Source organism: Anguilla anguilla, chromosome 18, assembly GCF_013347855.1.
Source record: "Anguilla anguilla isolate fAngAng1 chromosome 18, fAngAng1.pri, whole genome shotgun sequence".
Lineage (NCBI taxonomy): Eukaryota > Metazoa > Chordata > Actinopteri > Anguilliformes > Anguillidae > Anguilla > Anguilla anguilla.
In genome coordinates, this window is record NC_049218.1 from 6126024 (window position 1) to 6153698 (window position 27675).

At 52.6% G+C, this 27675-nt stretch overlaps 1 protein-coding gene and 1 long non-coding RNA gene across 7 annotated transcripts in view; both read right to left on the reverse strand.

Annotated features, from left to right (window-relative positions):
* usp54a (ubiquitin specific peptidase 54a) overlaps positions 1-14496 on the reverse strand; it is a 44471-nt gene extending 29975 nt beyond the window's left edge. For 3 of the 6 annotated variants that reach the window (XM_035400603.1, XM_035400604.1, XM_035400602.1), the window contains exons 1-2: positions 13942-14495; positions 3205-3297 (exon numbers count right to left, since the gene is read on the reverse strand). In XM_035400603.1, the coding sequence (XP_035256494.1) occupies positions 3205-3297; positions 13942-14088 (240 nt within the window). In that variant the 5' untranslated portion in view covers positions 14089-14495. Of the gene's footprint in view, positions 1-3204; positions 3298-13941 lie in introns of all 6 variants that reach the window. The other 3 variants (XM_035400605.1, XM_035400609.1, XM_035400607.1) reach the window with 3 other exon arrangements.
* Positions 14497-15002: 506 nt separating this feature from the next.
* Positions 15003-27675, reverse strand: part of LOC118217756 — a 32685-nt gene continuing 20012 nt past the window's right edge. The window contains exon 3 of the long non-coding RNA XR_004763286.1: positions 15003-15075. This is a non-coding gene — a long non-coding RNA (uncharacterized LOC118217756). The remainder of the gene's footprint in view (positions 15076-27675) is intronic.

Consider the following 27675-nt stretch of genomic DNA (forward strand, 5'->3'; position numbering starts at 1 on the left):
CCGATTCATGGCCAGCCAATGACCCGAGGCCTTGAGGGATGTCTCTGCTTAAGTTTGATGGCCGAACATTGACACCGTTAATAAACGTCCCCGTGGATCACAAGAGAGCGCGCGGATACATGGGGGGGGGGGGGGGTTGAGCTGATATTGATGGTCTTGTTCTACGGAACCTCCCTGACCCTTCATACCCAATTAACCCCCCCCCCCCCCCCCCCACTTAGAGCAGGAGTGACCATCACCCAGCCCACTCCCCTCTTCACAGATCAAATCAAACGGTTTCAGAAGCACTAGCTGAAGTTTTACGATGCCTTAACACTCATATTTCTGAGAGGTACACGCACACAACAACGCTGTGGCTCTATATGAAATCTGGAGAGAAAGAAGGCCCATCAAAATTCACTTTCATGGACCTGATGTGAAATCTGAAGCTCACTATCCATCTATCCATTATAACCCCCCCCCCCCCCCCCCCGTCCCCCCAAAACAACGATGTCATCTCAATCTCACATTTGCCCTGAAGGCCAGTAAATAAAAGTCTGATGTAAGGCACCCCAGTGCCCTGAACCCAATCTTCTCGGGAACAACCGCAGGTCGTAAAATTTAAATAACCTGCATGTCGAGCCTCACACAACAGTGCTTACGGTCCGGAGATTACTTAAGGGAGAGACGCTGACGATGATCAGGCGGGAATGGGCCATGCGCATGTGGCGATGGCAGAGCATTCAGGACCAAGGGGAAGCCTGCCGCCATTTTGGCTCTTTGGACACCATTTGGTGCTTAAAAAAATAAAAAATAAAAAAAGTGTCTTTAAACCCCTTTTTATGGGGTTAAATACTGCTCTCAAACCCCCTCTTTCCTGCCCCCCAGGACAAGCAGAGGGACGAGACCAGTAGCCTCCAGGGGTCCTCCAGGAATTAGGGGGGGGGGGGGGGGTCATACACCCAGTTCACGCTTGAAGCAAAAAAAAAAAATGTGTGGCATCCCGAGCCCAAGTGTCGGGATGTTTCTGACTTGCGGGGGGAGATGCAGGCGTATCGCTTGGGCCCGCACCGGTCTACTGCTTCAGCAGGATGCATTCTGACCCCACAGCCCGCTGTTAGGTCACTGCTGTTAATTTACGGTGGGTCCGTTCTCATTGGGTTTGTAGTTTTGTAGTTTTTCTTCCCGCCCAGTAATTGGCAAGTTGTCCATCAATTCTTCACTTCTTGCACTCACTGTCCCTCCTGGGTCTGTACTTCACCCCTTTAAGTAATTAGTGCACTTCGATCCCCGATCTCCACACTTCTGTCTGCACCGCAAGTCACTCTCGTAAAGAGCACCAACTAAATACCAGTCAAGTAAAATAAATACATCAACCAACTACCAAAAAATACCACTCTTACATGTTTAAAGTGTTTAGTGTTTTTTTTCTGTTCGTTTACATCCACAAGATGAAACTTTCCCTCAAAGCCTCAAAAGCAAAGAAAGTCAGCAAATAGAAACTGTTTCATTAGAGCAAATAACAGCTTCCAGACATTATAAAAAAATAAACAAATTCCAGAAAATGCAGGAATTCCAAGGTTTACCTTGCAGCAAATTCCACAGAAATTGTCAGTCGGTCAAGTGGCACTAATAAAGTTAATTTCCTCTTTCTGATTTTATGAAAACCACACGATGTCGTACGTGGGAGAGCTGGCCTTGCCACTGAAGACCCTTAACTGCTCGTTAGCGTATTAAAAAGTCATTAAGCTTCGACTGATCTCCGATACAGCCAAACACTTTGGACCGAAACACGCCCACCAATTAAATCGCACCATGGCGATCTGCAAAATTCATTATGTCATAATCTGCTACATGTATAATGATTCATTTGCCTGAGAAGCAATTAAATCTAAAGGTCTGCTCTTCTATGGAGAGCACCCAAATCCCCGAGACTCTTCGCTTTCGACCTCGATAAACCGCTTGCTGAAAAGCAGCCGTATCAGGCTGTGCTGAACACCTCTCTCACACACAGGTCTGAACACCTCTCTCACACACAGGTCTGAACACCTCTCACTCACACAGGTCTGAACACCTCTCACACACGGGTCTGAACACCTCTCACACACACGGGTCTGAACACCTCTCACACACACAGGGGCTGAACACCTCTCACACACACAGGTCTGAACACTTCTCACTCACAGGCCTGAACACCTCTCTCACACACAGGTCTGAACACTTCTCACTCACACACAGGTCTGAACACCTCTCTCACACACAGGTCTGAACACCTCTCTCACACACGGATCTGAACACCTCTCTCACACACGGATCTGAACACTTCTCACACACACGGGTCTGAACACCTCTCTCACACACCGGTCTGAACACCTCTCTCACACACGGGTCTGAACACCTCTCACACACACAGGTCTGAACACTTCTCACTCACACGGATCTGAACACCTCTCTCACACACAGGTCTGAACACCTCTCTCACACACGGATCTGAACACCTCTCTCACACACAGGTCTGAACATTTCTCACTCACACGGGTCTGAACACTTCTCACTCACACAGATCTAAACACCTCTCTCACACACAGGTCTGAACACCTCTCTCACACACAGGTCTGAACACCTCTCTCACACACAGGTCTGAACACCTCTCACTCACAGGGGTCTGAATCGTATCAGGCTGTGCTGAACACCGTTGACTCACACAGGTCTACATGCTCTGCTGTGTACATAGACTGGATGCGCCTTCACTGGACAAACTCTTTGGTTATGAATGAGAACGCTTGCAAACACAATCACCTAATTCAGCAAATTAGTTTTATAATATCCACCTATTAGTAAGGAATTTGCAATCGCACACTGCAGTTTGCCAATTTTTAATCACTGGCAGCGTGGGGTTGTCGTGACCGACCGTCCCAGCCAATCGGAGTGGAGCGTGCATGAAGCGGCACTTTTGACAGTTTCATTTCTCAGCCAGGCAATTGATCTGCCTTCCGTGAGCCGATTTCTCCCAGGAATCGCACAATTCTGTGTGCGCATTCAGGTCGGGGAACTGCAGCCCTGACGTGGAAAACTAGGTCACACGTCTCTAGGGTAGCAAACGTATAAAATACAAGCAATGCCGAAATAAACAAATAAAAATTTCTCTGAATTTGTTGGCCGCCCATCAGAAGAGCGGTGAGAAACGGCACAGGGCGCGGAGGCGTGGGGACGCGGGGCACGTACCTTCAGAGCGCAGAATATGCAGGAGTCCTCCATGCACTTGTGGGTGGTCAGCTGCCTGAAACTCCTGCGGAAGATGTCTAGATGCCAGAGGACCTGTCAAAAGGGGGAAAAAAAGAAATTAAGGAGGGGGACGAAGACGAAAGCGAGACCGAGGCCGGACTGGGGTGTATGCAGTTAAATGCAGGAGCGTTGGGACAGGGACACAGTTTTTGTGGTTTTGTGGTGCTGTGCTCCAGCACACTGGGTTTGAAATGAAACACTGGTCAAAGTGTAGGCTGTCAGCTTTAACTTAAGGGTACCTACACACCCACTGTCCAAATACTTTTGCATTTAGCGGTATACGCGCGGGATGGCGGGCGGGCGGGCGCCTGCGTCGGCAGGCCGTCAGTCGGAGGCATTAACGTTGCCGTGGCGACATCCAGATGTGCAGCGGCAGGGGAACAGATGTGGTCCGCCCAGCTTCCCACTCGCACACCAACCATCCATCTGGTGCCCCTCCGTCTCAACAGCTCCTGGAGCTCCACGCCTCCCCACTTACCCGCACGCCCACACGCACACACACGCACACACAAACGCACATGCCAACACGCGCACACACACACACAAGCACACATGCACACTAGCGAACCCTGCACACGACAGTCTTACTCCAGCATCCCCCCACTGCCCTACGCAGCCACTCTAACCCAAACCCCCCCCACCCAGCCTCGATCATCATTTTTAACCAATCAACACTTCCCATCGGTCAAAGTTTTAGCGCATGGACAAATCCAGCAGGGAATTCAACACACTTTCTCTAGCACCAGAAGCAACAATGACCTGAAATAAACATGGATTGCGTACTTGAACCATTAAAAAAAAAACACTTTGTTAGGACAATTACAACACTCGCAAGCTGTCCCAGATTGTGAGCTTCGGCTAGTCTTTCTGTCCCCAGCCGAAAGCTGGGCTGCTCCACACCGGATCATCCCAGACCTCCAGAGGTGGATTTCCTGTGACCTCACGTGACCTCTAATAACCGTTTGGGTTTCATGAAAAAAGAGCAGCAGGGCTCTGTGGCATTTGCCCCCGAAAACTGATGTTTCATAACTGGAAAAATTATTATGGAGTACATATCTAGTAGCTGGGATCTCTTTAGCAAAGAGAAGGTGTGTGCCCCTAAAACTTAATGAGTACATGTGCTCCTTGGAAAAAACGTTAGCGTACAGCCCCGAGTAGTTCTGCATGCACATGTGCGATGAAGAGGGGGGGGAGACGAAGGTTGGGATGGTTTCCTCTGAAGAAATGCGGTGTCCCCCTGAGCGCTAACGTGCGGTCTGTTCCACACGCGGTGCAGCGCGTCACGCCACACGCATGCAGAATACAGCCCTGTAACACGGCAACACGCTAAGCACGCTAAGTCCGCTAGCCGTGCGCTAATCTGTCCGAACGCGAGGCCCGCTTCCACCACACCCTGGCGGAAGCTTCTGGAGCGGCAGCACAGCGACGGCAGGCTTTAAAACCTTCTGTCAGATCACGCTTTTTTTATTTTACTTTAAATCCACGCGTTAGCGTCCTGCTTTCGTTCAGCCGACGTACGACCGCAGCCGTGGGCGACCAGGAAATCGCAAGCGACGCAAAAACCGGTTGATTAGAAAGCTCTTCTCGTGAGAAAATTAAATCTAAAAAATTAAACCTCAGGGTCTGAAGCTAACTTTCTGTCAAACCAGCCACGGTGCTTGGTGTGATGAAAAAATTTACCAGGAACTTCAGTGTGTGTTTCGGCAGTTTGATTTCTACAGGACAACGTGTCGGGTAAACTGGTCCCCACAATGACAAATCTGCCCGCGTTTGGCAGTTGGTCGGGTGCTAGTTTCAAACCCTGAACCCTGCTGCTCCTGTGCAGTGTCACAAAGGAGCCTTCTGCAGAAAAACCCGGACGCAGCCGCACTACCAAACCTCACGTCTTACACCCCTGACCTTAGCGCAAAGATAGAGAGGCACGAAACGCGTCAGCGCGTGCGGACAGAAGGGACGCGTTAAGCGGCACGCAGTTCTGGCTCCATCATCAGGAGCCGAAATCCTCCTCCTGCGGGGTCCGGGGAACAGCGCGTAATCCGCCAGGCCGTCGGCTAAACGCGGCGGTTCTGAAGAGATTAACCGGCCGAGGGGGAGAGAGGGAGAGAGGGAGAGAGGGAGAGAGAGAGAGAGAGAGAGAGAGAGAGAGAGAGAGAGAGAGAGAGAGAGGAGAGAGAGAGAGAGAGAGAGAGGGAGGGAGAGAGAGAGAGAGAGGGAGAGAGAGAGAGAGAGAAACGAAACGTTTCGCGACCGACGCACCAACGCGAGGCCGTCCGCGGCGGTTCGGAGGGGCGCGGAGAGCCGTGCGCTCGCTCGCTCGTACGCCGTTCCAACCGGGCCGGACGCGGAGGGATTCGACACGACGCCCCTCTGACTCGAGTGCATCGGGGGGCCGCAAGGCCTCAAAGTCAGCCTGTCCTTCGTACAGGCTCTGACACTAACACTGTGACGCGCATTACTCCGCAAAACCGGAACAAAGACAATACACAAGTCACTTGGGCGCTGAAAAGCCCCCAGTAAATGTTAAGAAAGGATGACTGGCCAGCTCTCCAAGAGTTTCAAAAGAATATTTTGTTTATTCCAAATGTTTGCAGTCGTCTACGGACGCACTTCAGCACGAAGCCGGCCGTTTCATTCAAAACCTGAAACTTATTCGAATTAATCAGACACACGTGGGCAGTACATGGGCAACCTACACCTGCTCAAAGATTAAAATGCCATTCAACTGATTTTGTCGGGCAACCTACACACTTCCATGTCAAGACCGAGCCAACAGTCACAATGAAGTCAAAAGAAATACGACAATGTCATTATACACAACTAAGTGGTATTTACCATGTACTGATTTTAAATCAGAAGGCATAAAAGAGCAATTACACCCTCTCACCAGTGAGAATACTGCTAACCGCATAGAGGCTCAACAGCACCGCTGGTCCTGCAAACAAAATGGCCGCGGCATGAGGAAGGGGCACACAGTCTCCCTCCCTCGCTCCAGCCCTCGCCGGCCCTCTCCGAACAGGAAGTGGGCGCGCCGGCCCGGCTGGGAGATTCGCCACCTCGGAGCCGGCAGCAGCGCTTCCTGCCTGAAGCCCGATTCCGGCGGTCCCAGATCTGGGAATCTGGACCGGTTCTCCCCCGTTTCCGAGCGACGTGGAATATTTACTCTTTTTCCGCCGGTCGTGCGTTTGAGAGAGAGGAACCGGTGGTTCGGAGGGGGAGCGGTTCTGGCGTTCCCTCTGGTTGGTGGCTGCTCCCACCCCCCCCACCCCCCACCCCCCCGCTCATGGTTTTGACGCAGCTTGTTTCCTTGGCAGGGGGGGATGTGAGCGAGGACACAGTGAGCAGCAGCTAAAAGCAGAGAAAAGCTGACTGGAACCAAACAAACTGATGACATAACAAAACACATCAATCCCAGCCTGATGCCTCTGGGACAAGAGCTCTCAGACCAGGCTTAGCACAGTACCCCCAGCGGGAGGGACGGAGGGAGGGAGAGAGGGAGAGAGGGAGAGAGAGAGCAGACCAGAGAGGCAGACTGGAGAGAGGGAAGAAGTGGAGGGGAAGAGAGAGGGGGCGTAGAGTACGCTGGACAAAGAGGGAACAGAGGAAGGGAGAATAAAGAGAGAAAGACAGCAAAGAGAAGAAGGGAAAAAAGAGGAAAGAAGATGAGTAGAAGAGTTGTTGGAAGAGAAAGATCCAGAAAGAGAGATCAGTCAGGAGGACCAAACCCCACTGTGTTTGTTCCCAGATGAGAAATGTAATAGCGCCACTGTGAAGCCTGGGACTAATCACACAGTCCTGGGACTAATCACACAGTCCTGGGACTAATCACGCGGTGCTGCGCCATCGATCTGAGCATGCCCACACTGAACCACGCTCGCGCCCGCCGACAATGTGCCCAACACCATACTGGGCACTGCACCTGTGGTGGGGCCTAAGAGCATTAACACAGTAATGAGAGTAGCGCGTTCAGTTAGCATGCGCTACGTAGGCTGGTTCGGCCCTCACAGAGGAGACAGAAGCGGGGGGGGGGAGGGGTCCCATCTGGCGAGCCCGCTGCTCAAAGGCCATCCGAGGTCGTTACCCATCACCACCGCGGTGGGTGCTCGCGATCGCCCTGCGGGGAACGGGGGGGGGGGGGTACCTGCGCAGGATCGCGGGGAGCAGCTGTACATCACCGCGATGTTCGTCTCAGTACTCACGACCCCCCCGAGCTCTCACACACACACACACACACACACACACACACACGCGCTCACTCACACGCGCAACAACAGGAAGGGAACTGACCCCGTGTTTAAAAATAACCCCATAAGGACCGGACCTGCCTCCTGAGCGAGCCGCCGCACACACGAGAGCGCCCGCCCGTAAGGGCCGCGGAGCGAAGCCTGAACCAATCCCGGGGCACCAGGCACCAGGCGCCATCGCCCGATTGGCTGCCTTTTAGGTCCTCACACAAGAGGCTGTTCCAGAGCGGCCATGCCGTGCCACCCCCTGCAAGTCCCCTGCATGAATCCTCCAATAAGCAGGAGACACATCATGGCCGACGGACGCCATCCGCGGTCGGCGACGACGCCGTCTGGATCAGAACCCGCACCGCGGGATCCGTCCGCGCTCTAGAAACTGCGCATTAACAGGATGAGCCACCCGCCCACCAAACAAAAACGCCCTCACAATGCTGTTTTCCATGTTGTGGCAAGGTTATAACGTTGACCAAACATTCCTGCAACATTGTGAGAACATTTTGTGTTAGCTGGGTAGCAGCCCTAAATCTACTTAACCTCACCCACTTCAATAAACACCACTCCAGACAAATTATAATGTATAAAAACTACACAAGTCTGTGTAAAGCAACAAAGAAAACATAATTACCGTCTTGTCTGGTTGTTTCCATGACAATGTGTCACAAAATAGGTATGTTCCACGGTGAAAACAGGCACAGGCAATCTCCCGCCCAGACCTGATCGCATTTTGTGCGTACGCAACGTTGGCAGCGAAGAGAAAGAGAATAAAAAAATTCAAGCGAACAGCTCTCCCCAAAACCGTGCTGGACGGGGTATGAGCACAGTCAGCTAAAAAAGGCCTGTGAAGAGGAGGAGAGTCTGACAGGAAGTGGGGGTCCGGCACTTCCTGTCCCCAGCGCGGCCGCCGCACATCTGCTTCCTGAAGGGTATTCCTGGGTAATGTGTTACTCCTGCTGTTTATTCCCCCCCGGGCTGCTGCCGCGGTTACGCTGCCGTGGTTACGCTGGCCTAAGGGGTCTGCGGCGAAACCGCGCCAAAATGGCGGCTCGCAGAACGGATACCCGAACGAAGGAGACGGGAGCGCGAGCGGGGGGGAAGAGGCGGTCCCTCGCCGCGCCGGCATTGCTCACGGGACGCGTCAAGCATCGGACAGGAAGCGAGATGCAGGCCCCCCCCCCCCCCCCAGAGTGGCCGGTGGATTTATAATCACCCAGACGGCCTGTAGTTCCTTCCGGCCCCAGCGCACTCCTGGGGGGGGACTCCTGCGATCAGAACGGACAGGTTTACCGCCCCCTGAGGGCCCCCACAGGACCCAGCGGGACCCAGCGCAACAGGAAGCAGGTCCCGCTCACAGCCCCCCCCCCCGTCCCAACGGCGGGGCGCGCGGCCGAAACTCACGGGAGCGAAGGTCAGCCCTCGCTCAGGAAGAGGGTCACGCGCTACGCAGTTCACTCAGAATGTCAGCTACACCCCCCCCCCCACCCACCCGCCCCCCCGCTCTCTCACCTTCACGACCTGCTTTCCTGTTTTCTTTTTTAAAACATCGTCTTGGAATGCACCTTCCCTCCTTACAGACTTTTTTTTATTGGATATGTGGTGGGGGGGGTGGCGTGGGGGGGTGGGGGGCGGGTGAGGGGGGCGAGTGGAGACTGGTTGCCACTCTCGCTGAGTCAGAGGCAGCCTCCCCGCCCGCGCGAGTCTCTTTCCGCGTAAGGCCGCCAATAAAGGAAAAGTGGCACGGACCCCTGAGGCGGGCGGGCGAGCGAAGGCCTGAGGTGAGACCTCCGCACGCTCGCCACCAGAGCGACGCGGAGCCCCGGGGCATGCTGGGAGATTACAGTCCCACGCTTTATATACGCTGTCAGGGCGAAACATTACGGCAGGAAGGCTCACAGGGAGCACTGAAAGGGTGGCTTGTTCTGAGAGTATGGATCTAGACAGCCAGGTCAAAAAAAAAACTGTCAAACTATCGAAGTGCAAAGAACAGGAAGTAGCGGCGAGGGGGAAGCGTTACTTTGTCACGCAAGCGAGCGCCGTCTCTCTCCTGAGGAAGTCTGCGTGTCAGGTCGCGTAGCTTTCAACAATAAAGGGTCCTTTTATTTTTTTATTTAAAAACCGGGTTGCCATGACAGCAACTCACCTGTTCCCCCTGCAGCCAGACTTTGAATCACAGCCCGATGCTGGCAAACGGAAGTGCAGAGTCACAGAGGCGGAAACTCCAGCTTCAGAAAGTTAAAAATCCTGTCCGGGATTTTTGTTCCAGTCACCTTCATCCAGGAGGTAGAACCGATTATTAAAATCAGCTGGCTGGGTCCAGGGGTGGAAGAAACGCATGGCAGGACCGTTACTGTTACTGGACCTGCCATGTCTTCCCTGAGCCCAACCCTGGTTCTGGAGAGCCGCAGGGTCACCCCGCTTTTGTTTTCACATTAAAAATAGGAAACCGATTTAGTCTCATTAAACCGCGTGAGGAGAGCTAACCGTGTCTTTAACTGGTCAAATAAAGATTGAGCAACACCGAACATCAGCAGGCCCGGCAAGGTCTGGGGACCCCCGCTACGTAGCATTTCCACCAAGCTCCACCGTCGCATGCAGACGGTCTAAAAAAAACACACAAAATAAAACTAAGTCCCGGGCGCTTGCCTGAAGTCTGCTCAGTCCTGATCCTCAGATGTTGGCGTATGATTGCTGGCATTTCGTCTGAGAGGAGGAATGACTGTTTTCAGTTGTCTGCCCAGGTAAAGTGCTGGGCTTGCTGGCAGCAGACGGTCCGCTCCTCACACACACACACACAAACACACACACTCTGCTGACACATGATTGCCAGTGATTTACGGCACTGAAAGGGATTATAAAGTGGCCGAGGCCTGTTTTTCCATATGGATAATTACACAGCACTCTGAGACAGCAGGCAGCCCAATGACGGGCTGTTTTCAGCGTAATTGAGATCTGCAACGGCATCTATCTTTCATCTTCCTTTCCGCCATCCCCCCCCCCCCCCCCCCCCCCCCTCCCTCCCAGACTGCCGCGGGGCTGGCCGCGGCGGACCAGTGACGCGCGGCTGGTGGCGGTTCTGCAGCGGCACGCGAGGTAGGCGGCCGCGGCGGCCAGCCTGGCGACCCCGCGGGCGACGGTGGCGTGCTGCGGAAGCGCGCTACGCTAGTCGCGTGCGAGGAGCGTGACGAGGCATCAGAGAGGGCGGCGGCATGCGGCCTGCGCTGCAGGATGTTCCTGACGAGCCCGGTGAGCGAGCTCGTATCTGCGTGACCCAAACGCACGGATAAGGACCCAGAGTTTTACAGCCTGCAATTCAGTCCTCCGGCAGCAAGGTGGCGATACCGCCTCCTCGGCAAGTCACCCGTGAGCCACCCTTAAAATATCAAATTATATGCCAGGTTACCAAAATCATTTCAATTAGCTAAATCTCACTGCATTCACAGGACTACATTCAACTTAAGTATCCCCAATGTTTTTTTTTTTCATAAATTCACTTAATATTGTGAAAAAACACGATATCCAGGTATGTACTCCACAGCAGGTAGATACTCCAACAGAAAGTTGAAGAAGACTGTCACAGCTGTTTAGAATAAACCAGGCTGTCAAGTCATTTGTCAGATCCCACCCAAAGCATTAGGACTGGCGGTTCAAAACTGACTCAATCGCAGTTTTATCATCCCCAATCACCTCGTCATGGATCCAAATATAGCGACTGCAGGAGCCGTTTAGTGGACTCAGTGGAACTGCAGGCAGCACATTCAGGCTGCAGATGAAACTGGGTGCAAGTCATGAGCATCACCAAACGGTCAAAACAATCAGAAACTGGCAAACGGCCACACCATTCATGTACAGGAGATGAGCCAGCTATGACAGGAGCACTGAAGAGTGACTGCGGTCAGTGGCAGGCCTACATTCTAGCATCACTCACATGCGCGCACGCGCACACACACACACAAACACACATTCAGAAATAGAAACAAACACACACATACACAGAAACAGAAACAAACTCACTCACACACACACACACACACACACACACACACACCTCTCATACAGACATAGTAATAATAATAATCATAATCATAATAACAATAATTTGCCTTTAATAATATAGCACCTCTCTCAGATCCAAGGTCACTTCACAAAAGCATTAAAATTGCATATTTTTCCTCACTTTCCCACAATGCCCTTGAGTCACAACTGCCTGCTGCTGCACAGAGCACACGCACTGACCTGTGCAGCTGGGTCCTCTCACACGCTCACTGCAGGGGCTGCTTACTCACTGAGGTAGCTCTGCGGCTTCCCACAATGCTTTGCCTCTCCCTACGACACCTCCAAAAGAAAGCGTGCGCATCTGTCCCCTGCAGGAACTGCAGTAACCAGACACTGAGTATAGCACAGCGCAGCACAGTACTGCTACAGCCGCAGCTATAGCACAGTGCAGCATCTCTGCATTACCGAATCCATACTGCATACATTACCAGCACTCCAGCCACACTGAGGCACTCTGCGGCTCTGTGAAACCAAACCCAAGACAGTACAGAGCTCAGCTACTGTAGCACCACAGGGTTATAACCATGAGCTAGGCTACTGTTCCACCACAAGGCTTATAAACCATGAGCTAGGCTACTGTTCCACTACAAGGCTTATAACCATGAGCTAGGCTACTGTTCCACCACAGGGCTTATAACCATGAGCTAGGCTACTGTTCCACCACAGGGTTATAACCATGAGCTAGGCTACTGTTCCACTACAAGGCTTATAACCATGAGCTAGGCTACTGTTCCACCACAGGGCTTATAACCATGAGCTAGGCTACTGTTCCACCACAAGGCTTATAACCATGAGCTAGGCTACTGTTCCACCACAAGGCTTATAACCATGAGCTAGGCTACTGTTCCACTACAAGGCTTATAACCATGAGCTAGGCTACTGTTCCACCACAAGGCTTATAACCATGAGCTCGGCTACTGTTCCACCACAAGGCTTATAACCATGAGCTCGGCTATTCTTCCACCACTTATAGCCCAGAGTTATGTTTTGGGCCAGATTCAGTCCACGTTCGTCATTACTCTCCCAAAGTCATATTCGGTGCGCCACGTCTTTTGGAGGGAGACTGCAGCAGAACTCCAGCCCTGTCCCCCTCTCCCCTTTCCCCCGCTCCAGAGAGACGTGAGGAGCCAGCCGGCTCGTCCTCGTGAGCCGCGAGCGTCTCCGCAGGTGTGCGAGTAAATGTTTGCTCGTTAAACGCTGTTCCTTCTGCTTCTGAAACCGTGTCACGGCGTGACACGCAGACCCTGTGTGTGCGTGCGTATGCATTTAGAGCCAGTAAAGTGTGTATGCGTGTGCGTGCGTGGGTGCGTGCACACGTGTGTATACCTAGTGATGTGTTCGACCTGATGCACGTGACTCTGTGTGGGGGTATATACATTTAGAGCTAGTGAAATGTGTGCTTGTGTGTACACGTATGTATGCGTGTGTGTGTGTGTGTGTGTGTGTGTGTGTGTATACGCGTATGTATGCGTGTGTGTGTGTATGCGGATGTGCGTGCGTGTGTATGTGTGTACGCATGTGTATGCGTATGTGTGGGCGTGTGTGTATGTGAGTATGTGTGCGTGTGTGTGCGTATATGCGTGCATATGTGTGTGTATGCGCTTGTATGTTTACTGATGTGCTCGCCTGCAGCACATGACTGTGTGTGTGTGTACGCATGTGCAGCTAGTAAAGTGTGTGTGTGCGTGTATGCATTCAGAGCTCGTGAAGTGTGTGTGTGTGTGTATATATGTGCTTGTGTGTGCGCGTGTGGGTGTGTGTATATATGTGCTTGTGTGTGCGCGTGTGGGTGTGTGGGTGTGTGTATATATGTGCTTGTGTGTGTGCGTGTGGGTGTGTGTATATATGCTTGTGGGTGTGTGTGTGTATATATGTGCTTGTGTGTGTGCGCGTGTGGGTGTGTGTATATATGTGCTTACGTGTGTGCTTGTGTGTGCGTGTGTGTGTATATATGTGTCTGTGTGTGCGCGTGTGGGCGTGTGTATATGTGCTTGTGTGTGTGTGGGTGTGTGTATGTGTGTATATATGCTTGTGTGTGCGCGTGTGGGTGTGTGTGTGTGTGTGTATATATGTGCTTGCGTATGTGTATGTAGGTGTGTGTATATATGTGCTTGTGTGTGCGCGTGTGGGTGTGTGTATATATGTGCTTACGTGTGTGCTTGTGTGTGCGTGTGTGTATATATGTGTCTGTGTGTGCGCGTGTGGGCGTGTGTATATGTGCGTGTGGGCGTGTGTGTGTATATATGTGCTTGTGTGTGCGCGTGTGTGTGTATATATGTGCTTGTGTGTGTGCGTGTAGGCGTGTGTGTGTATGTTTACCGATGTGCTCGCCTGCCGCGCTCTGCTGCAGTTACCTCGGCGACGGCGCATTAGCGGGCGCGCTCACCTGCAGCGCGCTGTTGAGGAAGCAGCTGTTCTGGCCCGGCTCGTTGCTCAGCCCTTTGCTGGGGGCGATGGACGTCATGTTCCTGGGCGTCAGGATCCCCTGGAGTCCGCTGCTGCCCGACGCAAAGTAGTTCCTCTTCCAGGACATCGTCCTGGAGACCGCCCGACCGACACGTCCCTCTCTCTCTCTCTCTCTCTCCCTCTCTCCCTCTCTCCCTCTCTCTCTACCCCCCCCTCCCCTTTTCTCTCACACACTTCCTGGATCAACACAGAGCTGTCCTCCTCCGGGGAAAGGCCGAGAGGGCCATCCTCACAGAGCTGATGAAACGCCAGACGCGGGAGACGGGACGCAAAAAAAGGAAACGCTGAACCGAGGCGCTTCGCTTTCAGACGCTCGCTTTCGTGCTCGCCGAGCTCGGCCCGCTCAAGGCCGAGTGGAAGTCATCCAGAGCGCGGCAGATTAGTCTTCCTCCTCACAAACACTGGCAGGGGCCTGGAAATAAAACGGATAACAAAGGTAAAAATAACTCTCCGCAGCTCTGAGGGAGAAACGGTACAGAACAATAAAAATCAAGAAATTAAGGTCAACCTGGAATTTAGCGTAGGCAAGTTCAAAAAGAAAAAGAAAAAAAAAGATTTAGATTTTCAAATCTTCAAACAAACAAGCACTGGTTCTGCTGTAAGGTGGAGAAGAAACTTCCAGAAGGTCTGACAAAAGCAGGTATGAAGTCTGGGTCCCTCCCTCCCTCTACCCCTCTCTTCTCTACTCTCCCTCCCTCCCTCCCTCCCTCCCTCCCTCCACCCCTCTCTCTTTCTCCCTCTCATGGACAGGGAAGCTGAAGCTCTTGAGGCTGTCTAACGAGCCCCCCCCCACCCACCCCCCCCTCGTTACCCTCGCGTGTGCTGCTGCGCTCCGCGCTCCTGGGACTCAACTGTGGAATCTAACAGCAGCCTGACACTGGAGGAGCAGTTACCCAGGGTACGAGTGTGAGTGCGTGCGTGTGTGTGTGTGTGTGTATGCGAGTGCGTGTGTCCGAAAGGGGGGGCTCACCGTCCTGCCCTGTCCCGCGCCCTGCCCCTCCCCTGGCAGAGCTCCCGCTGTACTGGAGGCGTCTTCCTTCAAACTTCAGCAAACCTGGAGAAGGGAAGGCAGATTAAAATAAGACACACAGGGTTTCCAACACACAAACACACACACACACACACACTATAGGAATGAGTGCCAAACCCAGTCAGAATAAAATCCACTTCAGCTGTCCCCCCCCCCCCCATCACCCACCCACCCACCCCCACCTCACTGTGTGCAGCTGGGTCCCTGGAGAGGGCTATGCAGCTGAGAGCTCTCCTGCCAGGTTACAGAGTACCAGCTGCACACGTGCCAGACCCTGACTCCGCCCCCAACACCTGACTCTGCCCCCGCCCACCAATGACCCGCAGCCCGTGTTTAACCAGCGCTGAGTCACAGCCGAACCGGCAGCCCTATTTAACCAGCGCTGAGTCACAGCCGGCCCGGCTGAGGGGCCCTGCTTGCCCTGTGGCCTTCGGGGGGGAGGGAGGAGCTGTCCACTCCCAGCCCCGCGCATCCTGGATGTAGCCGCTAGCGCTAACAACCGCCACTGCTCTGTCTGTCACCTCCACACCTCCATCAGGAGAGAGAGACACCGCTCCACAGTGTTAAACCTCCCGACTGCACATAATCACCTCTAATACACTCAGCATAACAAAGGGCTAAATTATAGATAATTAACTTTGGGGGGGAAAGAAAAAAAAGATTAGTATTCAAAGGCTTTAGCCGGGACACCTGCCACTCAAAACTGATCACGCCCACTAATCTCAGACAAAAACAAAAACAAAGAGGGCCAGGCCTACGCAGCGCAGAGTAGACCAGCACAGAACATTAAGAGCTGCCAGGAACTGCTGCTCTGAGAACGAGCACAGGCTGCTCTGAGAATGAGCACAGGCTGCTCTTAGAATGAGCACAGGCTGCTCTTAGAACGAGCACAGGCTGCTCTGAGAATGAGCACAGGCTGCTCTTAGAATGAGCACAGGCTGCTCTTAGAACGAGCACAGGCTGCTCTGAGAATGAGCACAGGCTGCTCTGAGAATGAGCACAGGCTGCTCTTAGAATGAGCACAGTCTGCTCTGAGAATGAGCACAGGCTGCTCTGAGAATGAGCACAGGCTGCTCTGAGAATGAGCACAGGCTGCTCTGAGAATGAGCACAGGCTGCTCTTAGAATGAGCACAGGCTGCTCTTAACTGCGCTGAACGGGCAGAGGACAGCACAGAGCTTTTGGGAGGGGGTTTGAGTGACAGCTCAGTGCACATGTGACTGTGGTGTGTGCACATCTTCCCCCTCCTCCTTGAAAGGGGGGGGGGGGGGGGACCCCGTCTGTAAATAGGGTCTGGTCAATGTCCACACCCTAACGGCAAGCACGTGGGGGGGCACGCGTGCGAATGTGAGCGTACGTGAGGGGAGGGGCTCACGCTCGGCCTCCCATGTCCAGAACGAGCAGGCGGAATGTTCCGGGCTTTCCCGACGGGACCCCCCCCCACCCCCCCCCCCCCACCCCACCCCACCCCACCCCCGGCTGAGTTGAGCAGCAGGTCACACAGGGGGTGGGTTTGGGGAGATTACCCCGATCAGACACGCAGATTAGTTTGTCCCGTTCCTCAGGACCTGTCTGGAGAACAAGCAGTGTAAACCCAACCCCTCATCTCCCCCTGTACCGGACACACTGCCCCCCTCTACAGTCCCAGTAAACAGCCTCTCTCTGCCCGTTACAACTTCTTACATCCACTGCAAGGAAGCCCAGTGACTCAAACACGTATGTTTAAACACAACAGGAGAGAGTGGGCCTGCTGTCCAAATTACACCAGCTTTCCTCAAACCAGAGGAGTGCCTCCATGAGAGCCCTACTGTCCCGCCAATTACTAACCTAAAAAGCTAACCATGCTAATAAAGCTAGCCATGCTAAAAAAGCTAACCATGCTAAAAAAGCTAACCATGCTAATAAAGCTAGCCATGCTAATAAAGCTAGCCATGCTAAAAAAAAGCTAACCTTGCCGATAACTAGGCTAATCTCACCCATGACCAACGAGCCACATCTACAACTGGTCATCCCCACCCATAATTAGTTAGCCTCATCAATAATCTGCTAATCTCACTCATGACCACCTAACCTTACCCACAACTAGCTAAGTTTTCCCATAACCAGCTAACTTCACCCATAACTAGAATATCTCATGTAACCACTTTTTTAGTCTATTTACTTTTACATTTTATTCATCACATTTATTTGACAGGATTTATCACGTTTATTTGACGGGGATAGTGCACATTGATCAACATTTCTGCAAATGTGCCAGATTTAGCCAGCTAATCTTCAACTGTAGTCCATGGGCAGGTAAACAATAAAATATTAAGGGGAGAGAAACGCATAAAGAGACACATGTGGTCAGTAATTTAACCAGTTAAACTGAGCACTTGAACTGTGCAGATTCTTTCACAAGCACATCTCCCCCTGCCCCGTGCCTGTTCCCCTTTGGAGAGGCTCAACAGGAAGCCCCCGTCCGTAAAAGAATGACCTTGACTGGGGGGGCCCCCATCTGCACGGGAGGTGAGATAATGGAATTGGGATAATGGGATGCCTGGGAACAGAGCGGGGGCGTGGGGGGGGTTATTAAAACTGAGATTTATGGGCGGCCGCGTGGCACAGCGGTTGCGCAACCGTACACCCAACCGGAGGGCTGCGGGTTCACATCCCGGGAGGGCGGGCAGTGATGCACCCTTGAGCGAGGTACTTAACGCGGATTCAGCCCTGTGAACGGATGACGCGTGCGAATGCGCCGGCAACGTGATAAAACTCATGTAAATCAGCCGGATGAGGGCAGCTGCTAAGCAAACAATTCTATCTGCATGGGAGCAAATGATGGATTATGCCCTCGAGGCACCGTGGTGGGACACGGAGCCAAAATGGCCGAGGGCATTCACCCAGCTATGAGCCACGTGACGCCAGGAGCGTTCCTGCCAGCCCCCAGTTCCGGAGCCACAACTCGTTCGAAACCGTCAACCCGATTGGACTTCGATAGTAATCACACGCTCGCCACATAAATCAATATCCAATTAGGATGTGCGATCCAGAGAGGTCCCGGCACGCGGATCCGGTCGGGGGGGGGGGTGGGCGTCCCACGAGATCATGGCGACTGCAGTGTTCGTCACGGCAACAGGTTTGTGGAAAAAAAAAAAGAAATGCGGTTAAAACGTGACCCCCCCCCCCACCAGGACGGCGGCGGCGAGGGGTGGACGGGTTCGACGTCCCGCGGAGATGCATCAGCCGAAAAAATGAGAGCGGACCCCCTGCGGCCCCCCCGGCCTGCCACATTCCATCACGGAGATTTGTGGTTGAATGAAAGGGGGCGGTTGGGGGTGAGGGGGGTGGGGGGTGCAGGGGGTGCAGACTCAGGCCGGGGGGGGGCGGGGAGCTCTTGCGTGTCAAGCTGCTTCACGTCGCGCCCACAAGTCCGCGCACAGACGCAGCACGCGCCCACAAGTCCGCGCACAGACCGGCGAAGGACGCCTCACTAAAGCCACTTCGCTCAACTCAGCCCCTGCAAGAAGCTGAGCTGCTCGACACTGCTGTGCTGGAACATCCATAACGACATCAAGGCCAATTACCATCATTTCCTTTATCTGGCTCGCCATCAATGGGAAGCTCAGGCTATTATGGAGGTAGACACTTTGAAACGACAGATTAAATTACTCCTCCCCCCCCCCCCCCCAGTGATGTTGGTTATTGTTGTTGTTTTTTTCCCTCCAGTTTTTTTTTTCTCTTCCATCACAGCAAGACAATGGCGGTTAAAAAAGCGTAAGTATTGGGGCGATCGTTCCGAGCGGTCCGCCTCGGTTTATGGGGGCGGTGTTTGTGTTTAACGAGCGTCAAGCCTCCGCAGAGCGGCGGGGACCCTCCTGCAATCCGTCAGCCCGCCGAGAGCCCTTTGCTGCCGAACGCTTCCGAGAGAGGGGAGTCTGAGTCAGCCGGCCCGGCATCCTGTGCCAGTCGACAGAGGGATTAGAGCCCCCCCCCCCCCCCCCCCCCCAGAAAAATCCAATCACTCCACGTTCCTTCAGCTGGCAGCACCACGCCACCAACGACCCCCACCCCCCACAAGGACTCGATGAGATCGAAGGACACAAACGGCTCACCTAATGACCCCCCCCACAGAGAAGGCCGCAGGGCACTCGGGGTAAAGGGCTCATTTACACCTCTCTCATTTGGGACTGTCACATCTGGAGGCCTCAAACGCGCTGAATTTAGCATCTCGCTCCTGGAACGGCTCAAACTTTGCCTTTCGTAGCCTTAACCAGATGACATCACGGACACCGCGGCGACGGATACCGCGGCAACGGACACCACGGCGACGGACACCGCGGCGACGGATACCGCGGCGACGGATACCTCGGGACGGCACGGCTTGGGGACCCCGGCCTGCTCGTTTTTAAAAAGAGCCCGCGGTCAGAACGGCAGGACCCGCGGTTTCCTCGCCGCCGTCCCGCGCTGGCGTCGTTAGCATCGTTAGCGTCGCTCCTCCAAAAACGACGCACGGGCCAATAACAATCAGCCGCTAATGATTTCCGCCGTCTGACGCCCCGGAGCCTGTGAAAGCGCCGTGAGGGGGGGGGGGGGGGGGGTAAAGGGAACGGCCGTCTCTCCCAATGGGCCAATTCGCTAAATAACTGGAGGATATTAAAAAAATAAATAAAATTTAAAAAAACACAGGCAGGCCCAGCTGGAGAGCGGCGTCACGCTGGAGGAAATCAATCACACCCTAACCCCCCCGCCCAGGAACAAAAACAAGAGCATATGCCTCACCTCCGCTCTGAAACGTACCAACAGCCGGATCACGGACACCCCCAGCAGGACCGCTAATGGAAACAGCAAGGGGGGGGGTTCCGCACCAAACAGGCCTGGAGCGGATAAGGGGTGGGGGTACAAGGGGGGGGGCATCGGAAGAACTCCAAGTATTGGGACACATTAGTCCTGCTGAAAAACACCACACCAGGCCGAAGAGAGTAAACCCAGCTTCCTGGATATAGACCAGATGCCTCCTCCACCAGAACCCACACTCCCCACCTATACCTCTACGCCCACACTAATATGGGCCAACACCCACACTAATACAGAACTACGCCCACACTAATATGGGACTACACCCACACTAATGCGGGACTACACCCACACACTCCCCTATCCCCGCTGAGCCTTCATCCTGTCGGCCAGCTTACTGTCCGCCCTGGTCCTTCTCTAAAAGTGAAAAGGCTCATGACCGTCTCTATAACACTGTTAAAGCTCAGGTCCTCCTCCATTACAGTGATAAAGTTCATGTCCTTCCCTATAACAGTAACACTGTTAAAGCTCAGGTCCTTCCCCATTACACTGATAAAGTTCATATCCTTCGCTATAACAGTAACACTGTTAAAGCTCAGGTCCTTCCCCATTACAGTGATAAAGTTCATATCCTTCCCTATAACAGTAACGCTGTTAAAGCTCAAGTCCTTCCCTAAAACAGTAATACTGTTAAAGCTCATGTCCTTCCCTAAAACAGTCACACTGTTAAAGCTCAGGTCCTTCCCTAAAACAGTAATACTGTTAAAGCTCAGGTCCTTCCCTAAAACAGTAATACTGTTAAAGCTCAGGTCCTTCCCCATTACAGTGATAAAGTTCATGTCCTTCCCTATAACAGTAACACTGTTAAAGCTCATGTCCTTCCCTAAAACAGTAACACTGTTAAAGCTCAGGTCCTCCTCCATTAGAGTGATAAAGTTCATGTCCTCTTCTGTAACACTGTTCAAGTTGAAGCCGTTCCCGCTAACAGTGACAAAACAGTTTATTTAAGACTGTGCCAGACTTCGAGGAACTAGGAATCACAAACACCCTCTTTGAGACGGTTAACAGACGGCGAGACTGAGAACGCTCGATTCCTTCAGATGACACAAAGCCGAAGTGACAGAGAGGGAGAGACAGAGCTGGTCCTGGGAGAGCTCGGTGTGTGTGAGAGCAGGGATTAATAATGAAGAGCGTGGGGAAGCGCCCCTGCCTCCCCGCCCCTCCCCGCCCTGCTCAGCCCCGCCCCTCCCCGCACAGCCCCGCCCCTCCCCGCTCGGCCCCGCCCCGCTCAGCCCAGCCCCTCCCCACTCGGCCCCGCCCCACCCTGCTCAGCCCCGCCCCTCCCCGCTCCGCCGCTCTCGGGGAGAAGGGCAGGAGCCGAACGACGAGCCGTAAGGCAGAAGGGCAGCGGCGGGAGCGAGGCTTCGCGGCTCCTCATTCGCGGCTCGTTCGCTCACTCGCCACGCCACAGGCGCAGAGACCATCGACGGGGACCCGAGCGGCAGCCGCCGGGGGCGGGGTGCGGGGTGCGGGGAGGCAGCAGGGCTTCCTCCGGGCCCTCTGGGCCTCCGCGCGCGTCCTCGCCCGGGGATACTGTTGCTAACGTGCGCCGTGTGTAGGCCGTTCTGCACATCGCGTACCGAGCTTCCATTTGTGTCAAGGGTTTTACTCCACACCGGAGTGTGTTACTGCACATGTGTGTGTGTGTGTCTGTGTGTGTCTGTGTTTCGGTGTCTGTGTGTGTGTGTGTCTGTGTGTGTGTGTCTGTGAGTGTGTGTGTGTGTGTGCGTGTGTATGTGCCTGTGTGTTTCAGTGCTTGTGTGTGTGTGTCTATGTCTGTGTGTGTCTGTGAGTGTGTGTGTGTGTGTATGTATGTGCCTGTGTGTTTCAGTGTTTGTGTGTGTGTGTCTATGTCTGTGTTTCGGTGTCTGTGTGTGTGTGTGTGAGTGTGTGTGTGTGTGAGTGTGAGTGTGTGTGTGTGTGTGTGAGCGTGTGTGTGTGTGTGTGTATCTGTCTGTGTCTATGTTTCAACTTGCCCAATGCGTGTCATTTACCATCTTAATGTTTCTGTGGTGTGTGCATATAAGTCTGTGCATGTAGCTCCAGACAGTGTTTTCACTGAGGTGCGTTTCCACCACAACCCTCTTCAAACTCTGGCTTTATAACCAGTAAACATGTCAAATACCGAAACATCCGTCCTCTGCCCACACGCTTCTGCACCTCAGCCCTTCCGGGACTTCATTTGACCGGCCACTCGTCTCACAACGTGCCATTATTTATGAAATCAGCAGGGCCCGTTTCTCATCACCTGCGCAGCTACTGAACACAGGGGGGTGTGGGGGGGGGGGGGGGGGGGTAGAGAGAACTGAACTCGGCGTACTGTAACCTTGACCGTGCCGTCCGGTTACGGAACTCCAGCAGCTACGAATTCGTCCGGGATCCTCTGCAGCTAGCACCCCCCCCCCCACACCCCACACCCCCCGCCCCCCACACCCCCACACCTCACGGTTTTGCATAATACGCAGAGACAGAGGAGTCAACCCGCATTTCTCACTGCAGTACTTCCAGTCCCTCTTTGGGGATCCTGAGTCACAAGCAGGGCACTAAACTAAAGAGATTGATCTGCCCATCGATCGCAGCACAAATCGGGGAATTTAGGCCAAGCAAATTCCGCTAAGCATATTTATTTATTCAGAGAGAGAAAAAAACCAAGTAAGCAGCAGAACTTTGGCTCACAAAAAAGATAAAACAAACTCTCGGCTTAAAATATTTCTTCTCAGGTCTTAACAGCAACAGCAGTTGCATAATAGTCTCAGAGCAAAGCACGGCGACATCTGAAAACAGCGCTTTGCAGCATGGAGACATTCAGCAGACGAGACGACGCTCGCAGAACGTGCGCTATCGGCAAACACAAGCGACGGAATGAAAGGATATTTACACATGACGCGTTTCGGGTGTTTAGCAGACGCCGCTATCCAGAGTGACTCACAGAACGCATCTCTTACAAGTCACCTTACATAACTGGATAGGCTACTCCACCCAAAACACTTTTGAGCACCTTGCCCAATGAAACCGTGACAACCCATAATCTCTCAGTTACAAGCCCTGTAGCCAAACTGAATTACGTCATACGGCATCATGACGTTTCCAACCACGTCTTTGGGTCAAAATTCAGCCAACCAGGGGCCAGGTTTGGAGGAGGGGTGAAGTAAAGGGGTGGGGGGGGGGGCGTAGGAAGTCATTGCCATGCCGTTTTTTTTTGTTCCTGGACGGCTGGAGCAGGACGTCCCTGATCTCCCTGTGTACTGCGCTGGGTCTCTACACTGGGGTACTGTAAAGCCCCCCGTGCCCCCCCCAAACCCGCACACCCAGACCGCTACCTCCTCTCATCCTCATTTCCATCAGAAACCTGAAGTGACACCAGGCCACAGCGGGGGACAGCAGTGGGGGGGGGCGGGGTCAGTTAATTTCCGCTGAGTCTTACATGTTGGAAAGATCCTCCGCCTGCTGCCATGGAAACGCACTGGGTGCCACGAGGTGGGGGCAGCGATGGCATGTGACGAGGGGCAGGAGGGGGGGGGCACACGTGATTACGAGACCCGGGTCTTCCGTAGATAGCTTCACATTATATATTTACGAAATAAAATTCACCGTGAAAGGTTAACTACCTCACCATCGCTTCCACACGTGAAGCTTTCGCTGCTAAATCTGAGGCAGGAACACGAGACTGAGCACTGACTAGAGTGGCCATTAGTACTGCAGTTGGTGAATTACACACAGGAGCACACAGTGAGACATTACTCTACTGTAATATTACAGTGCTGGCAGCGGCTGGTGGACACATTCGCTACGACTGAGGCTGGCTCCAGACTACAAATCTTTCATCAATGAGATGATTTTCTGGTTCTGCTTCGAATGTAGCAAATATTTCAGAGGGATCGTTTCTCGTTTAATCAAGCACTATTGTTTTCACTCGTTGCGCAATGCAGAAACGCACCGTCCATACATCTCGGCAGACCGAGCGTATCATTTCCCACAAGCCTCGGTTTCCTGGGTGCCAGCTGTCAGCTCTCTGAATGTCTAATGCCCGCGCGTGTGCCCGCGGACCCTTTCTCGGATAAACGAGAGTGAACGAGAGGACAAGACGCCCCGAAATTGGCGCCGTCAACGCCGACAGCTTCCGCGCAGATTAAAGGCCCTTCAGACGCGTGCGCGCGCAACGTGCGACAGCGACGCCCTTCGGCAAAGAGGACCTTTAGTGTCCTAAAGAAGAAAGATCAGAGGTCAGGGTCATGCTTGGTATTAGGGATAGGGAAAGCCTACATTCAGGACACTCCATTTTAAAGTCAACAAATGCCCACAATGAACCTCTGCTCTCTTCGTTCCAATCGCATACACAACACATCCAAAAGCAGCCGTGACCACAAAGGTTCAGCAATTCAAGCCTAGCCTCCTCAAAGTAAACACTGTCATTGTGGTGTAGTTTGTCGGGACAGTCACAGGCGTTTTAACTTCTACAGACAGAAAACTACAAACAGCTACTTCAGCGTTCTCACACCGTAGTTCCTGTTCATAAGCAGGAAGCGGGAGAACTAGAAGAGGAATACATCAGACGTTTTATTATTTTCAAACAAGGAAGTCTTTTCACGAAAACTACAACCGCGTGACTCCAGCAAACAATGTGCGGCTGACGCGAGCCTAAGAACACTGAGGGGGGGTGGAATTCCTCTCTCCGCTTCCACCCCGGGCCAGGAGAGGGCGATGGTCAAGCTAATGGGCCTTGACTGTTGTCGAGCGGTTCAGAACACGAACGGAAAACTGGGCCAGAACCGAGCCTCTGGGGACGGAGCGTCGAGCTTACCGCCCGTCTGGGACCCGGGTACGCCGACGGGGCTGGCGACCCGATCCCGGAAAACGGAGCATGCGGGGGGCGGGGGGTCAGGGGGGGAGGGCGCTACAGCCGAAGCCTGGCGAGGGACGCCTCCTCGATCGTAAAAAAAAACTCTTCCGCCGGAGCGGTTTTCCCCGAGATGCCGACACCACCCGGGGGTCACGACCCCCCCCCCCCGCCCCCGGCCCCCCGTCAGGTACCCGCGTTCTGCGACCGTGCCCGAGAGACGGGAGTGACCCGGAGCCCGTGCCCATCCATCTCTCTCTCCGGAATCCCGTCGCCGCGGCTCGGCCCGTCGCCGTGGCACCCGTCGCCGCTGGGGACGAGAGGCCGCGGCTCGCGCCGCGTGACCCTCACAGGAAACGGGGGCCAGACGCAGAGCTTTGAAAGCAGACCTCCGATGGGGGGGGGGGGCGATGGTTCGCGGGCCGTTTCTCAGGGTGATATCGTGCCGTAGCCCCTCAGCTGTAAAACAGGCGGTTATATTCGCGCTGGGGGCTTTAAATACTCGCGCTCCTCATTTCCCCCCTACATTTTAACGACTCACTCTGTTCCACTTGTGCTTGGACGTATTAAGACAAGGTAACAACTTCCCTGAAACCTCCAGGGACACACTTTTTGTACAAAACACAAAAATAAACTTGTACACCCCCCCCATCCCCCCCCCCCCCCCCCCCCCAAAAAAAAATAAAAAAACATCTTAATTTTAGCAGCCATCTGAATAATGCTCAACAGCAGTTTGTGGAGGTATGACGGACTCACAATCACCCTCTCCTGGGCACAAACTTGGCAGGGATATATTTGTTTTTTTTAGCAGGCATCGGCACAATCTCTGACGCCTTTCCAACACCTTCATCTCAATATGGCCGACACACCAGCCGTATGGAAAACGTACGCCAAATAGCATTTTTTTTTTCACTCAGTAATTTGAAATAGCGCAAGTAATTGCATCAGCATTCAATGAGGCCAGGGGAGTCACGCACCAGAGGAACTGAACAACAGCGCATCAATACTCCTTCCTGCAGTGGCTGAAATGCATAAACAGAGCTTCCTGTAAGGCCTGCCTCACATTTCGCCATGCATTGCACTGCATCACTGCACAAACGACTAATACGTCCAGGTGCAATTTGAAAATCCCAATACTATAAATTTGGGACAGAAAAAAAAAAATACAAACAAGCATTTTAAAGCCACGATAGAACTTTGCATGTTCTCACACATAGATAGTTCAGAGAGAAGCAGCAGGGACATTTAACATGGAAAGAATAAGCCTAGGCCAAGCTTTATGAAACTGCTAAACTCGGTGGCTAAAAAACCCATCCACTAAAGATAATTTGATTTTACAATCTACAAGGCCAATGCTGACGCATGTGACACTGCATACTATCACAACTTTTTTTTTAAATAGGCTGAATTAGAAGCATATTTTCACTGAGCTGTGCTTCAAAGGCAAATATTTATTATAAAATGGTGCCAAATGAATCAATGCACATATCAAATTAGTAAAATGTCAAAGGTTCACACCCACCTTTTCCTCCAAACAGGTGTATACCACAAAAGTAACAATAATAAAAGTGTAAAGACTGCCCTTATTTAAAAATAGCCAGGAATACAATAAAGGTATAAGTCAGACCTGTAACTAATCAAAATGTGTACACTGCAACTACTGATGGATTTACTTTTATATATTGATCAGATATTTTAACTCAGAAACACCTGAGCTGTACACTTTAAGGGGAACATTTCAGGACTATGTTAAAGCCGGAACACCTCACACTAAAAACATACAGTAGTCCTGGGAAACTAAACTCCGTTATGCGCGCTTTCGGATGCATGTATTTAAATTAGGAGAAGACTCTTCAAAAGATATAGCCAGGGAGGTCGCCGGCGATTACAATAGGTGGGAAATGACAGAGGAAATTGAATCACAATAGCTAAGAAGGCTCTTCTGAGTGAATCAGATGCAAAATATGCAAATACGAAAATTGAAAAATATGAGGAGCAGGTGCAAGAAGGGGAAAACAGCAGAAACTCATCATGGTTTCCGCAGACATGCGGATCAATCTCAGAAATTGCCATCATAGCGTCCGACCTACTACACCTGCATGCCTTTCCAACTTCATTTAAAAATAACTTTTTAAAACATACATTAAAATAGTACACGCTAACTAGTTTCTATCACGAAAAGTCGTCGTGATTTGAAGAGAGAACGCCCAGCCAGGAAAGCAGTTTTAATCAGGAGGACAACGGTCCCAACTACTGCCGCTAGCTCTGCCACTGACCGGGCGACGGCAAGTTAGAGCACGAATGTTTGTAAATAAGTGATGTATATTGTTGGAAGTTCCTTCAAATTCTGGAAAACGCAATTATCCGGTAACCAACACAGTTAGGATCTAAGCAATTCAGAATGATGAATGCATCGGTAGCATTCTTCAAAGAATACACATCTATTCAACTAGATAATCCAGACACCAACAAAGGACAGAGCAACTACCGTTACGTGCGATTGCGCTTGCCTTACATACAGACTACAGTTTGCACTCAGCAAGTGATGATAAACTTTAATTTCACAACAGCTGACGAGCCAACAACATCCCCCCCGAGAACATGCTAGCTGTATTTGAATGAGTTGCTAAACGTATCCCCTTTCCGTGGACCTCCCAGCTGCAGGTCGCCGCTCCGCCACGCTACTCGGCATTCTGCGAGTAACGGTACAGTGGAAAACAGAATGTGGCACGCTCTCATTGTAGTCGTTTCTGAGAAATATATCGCTACAAAAGTAAGACATTTACCTCTCTACTTAGTATATTGTTTTCAGCTGGACTGCAACAGTGATGAAAATGAACAAACTTGCCTTTTCACTGAATCGGGACCGGGACGGAGCGATGGATTTCAAAGCACAGAAAAAGTTTGCGCTGCTAGCACTAGCAACATTAGCTTCCACAACTCCAGACTCCC